Source organism: Gavialis gangeticus, unplaced genomic scaffold, assembly GCF_001723915.1.
Source record: "Gavialis gangeticus isolate Ggan-Ray unplaced genomic scaffold, GavGan_comp1, whole genome shotgun sequence".
Taxonomy (NCBI): Eukaryota; Metazoa; Chordata; order Crocodylia; family Gavialidae; genus Gavialis; species Gavialis gangeticus.
The window spans coordinates 20,847,169-20,849,299 of record NW_017729031.1 but is presented as its reverse complement, the minus strand read 5'-3'; the positions used below and the strand labels follow the sequence as shown (position 1 = coordinate 20,849,299).

At 39.7% G+C, this 2,131-nt stretch overlaps 1 protein-coding gene across 1 annotated transcript in view; it reads right to left on the bottom strand.

Moving 5' to 3' along the window:
• DARS (aspartyl-tRNA synthetase) overlaps positions 1–2,131 on the bottom strand; it is a 122,733-nt gene that overhangs the window by 51,361 nt on the left and 69,241 nt on the right. The window contains exons 6-7 of the mRNA XM_019522477.1: positions 1,725–1,805; positions 1,129–1,188 (exon numbers count right to left, since the gene is read on the bottom strand). Coding sequence (XP_019378022.1) covers positions 1,129–1,188; positions 1,725–1,805 — 141 coding nt within the window. The remainder of the gene's footprint in view (positions 1–1,128; positions 1,189–1,724; positions 1,806–2,131) is intronic.

Below are 2,131 nucleotides of genomic sequence, written 5' to 3'. Positions count from 1 at the left end.
GAAATAACGGTCACAAGCTGGCAGAGGGTAAATTCAGATTAGACATCAGAAGGTGCTACTTCATGGTCAGGGTGGCTAGGATCTGGAACCAACTTCCAAGAGAAGTGGTGCTGGCTCCTACCCTGGGGGTCTTTAAGAGGAGGCTGGATGACCACCTTGCTGGGGTCGTTTGACCCCAGTACTCTTTCCTGCCATGGTAGGGGGTCGGACTCAATAATCTGCTCAGGTCCCTTCTGACCCTACAAATTATGAAACTATAAAACCCCGAGTCTATCAGGCTTGGCTATGAGACATACCATCCTGCTCAATTCTGACAAGATGCAGGCAGTTCTAGGCATGTGCAGGACCAGAACTTCAGATGCTTAGGGAACTTCACTGGTAAAAACTTAGGGCTTTATGGAATTTAGGTGCCTATGGGATTGAGAAAGGGTTCTGAAAAACAGTGAGGATTTAGGCACCTACAATGTTTCCCTACAGTAGTTAAATAGTGTAATATTAGTTGTACAGCACCACAGTCAGGTGTAAAAAGAGGGCATTTGTCTCTAAACCTCCAAAAGCAACTAACCATTTTTTCTTGGACTGACAGTAAGCAAAAACCCACATCCTCTTTAAAGGAAAGCCTTGCATTTGAGTTTGTATTATTGTAAGTTCTGGGAAAATGGTACTGAGGATGCTGTTATTTGGTGCCAAAAATCCCATTAAGAGTAACCTACACTTCTTAGACATAAGCAACCAAAGAAATATCTCCCATAAATTTCCCACTCCAGAGGCTTGAAATGAAACCTTAACTAAGAACTTAAATTACAAGTTACTCTGACTTACTCCCAAATCCTTTGACTCCTTATAATGTCATCTAGAATCCCCAATCTGTGCATTCATAACCTGCTCCTTACTGGAATTTTGTCAGCTGGACATGAATACTTTAAAATGTGAACGTTTTCCTATCAGGAGATACTTTTGTCTTAGCAGGAGTTCAATGCAAGTGCATATATATAACAGTGGTTTCTTTCCTCAGTGTTATTTATAAATGAACAGTTAAAACAAGCTCAGAACAATCAAACTCAAACCCAGGAGTTTTCACAGCTCTAAAAAGCTTTAGTTTACCATACAACACAGTGTATTCCTTACCCTCAAATCAATGACTCTGTTGTCCAATCTTGTATCCTGGTTTACAGTAGCTCTTCCATCCTAAAGAGTAGAGTAAAGGAAATATAATTAACACAGATGCCTGAAAAGAAACATCCTAAACAGAATAAAAGACTCTCATTAAAAGCCAAAGGTTATTTCATTTTTAGTAGAATGACTTCAAGTATTATTCTGGAGCTACAGTACAGCAATCCAAACCTAATTCTTTATTCCCAATGTGAACAAGAATTTAAGGGATGACCTTTCCCAATGGACATAAAGCAGCAACCAGACTCAAAGACTGCTAAGGACCTGGAATACAACATATGATGTTTCTATTTCACAAAAAGCTCCTACATCTCTAACTGGTATAATGGGATGTTGTCTGCAGCGTATTTAGCTCTATCGCACCTCAGGAAGTGTTACTAAATGGAGAAGGTTTCAAGGAACACAACACAATCTGGACAATATAAAGGAAATTAAATGCATTCAGAAAAGTATCACTGCATGGAGAAGAGAAACTATATCATGCTTTCTAGTTTTTGCTCAAGTACAAATACAACAAGTTCAGAGATATATCAATGATGAAGAGTTTTCACCTCCTCTCCTTCTACCTCTGGCCGAACAGCATCATCCAGCTGCAAGGGTAATCGGGGTTCAGCCAAACTGATCACATAGATCTGAAAGCGAGACAGTAACAGAAATAGTATAAAACCCAGTTCAAAACGAGGTGTGATATATAAAAGGGTATTTCTGGACTAAACATGAAACAGCGTTTGCATAAGTTGTTAGCTAGAAGAATGTAATTTTTTCTCACAGTCAAGAGAAAAGGGATGTTTTCACAACAGGACTGGGAATACGTAAGTATCATTTCTTCCTTTTGAAAAATAGGAAACATCACTCATGTGGGGTTTTTTATCTGTTTTTGGGGGGGGGGGGGGGTTTTTTTAAGTGAAAACATCGGGGGGTTGCTGCAAAAGGGGGGGGCCCAAAGGGCCAAAAAAAA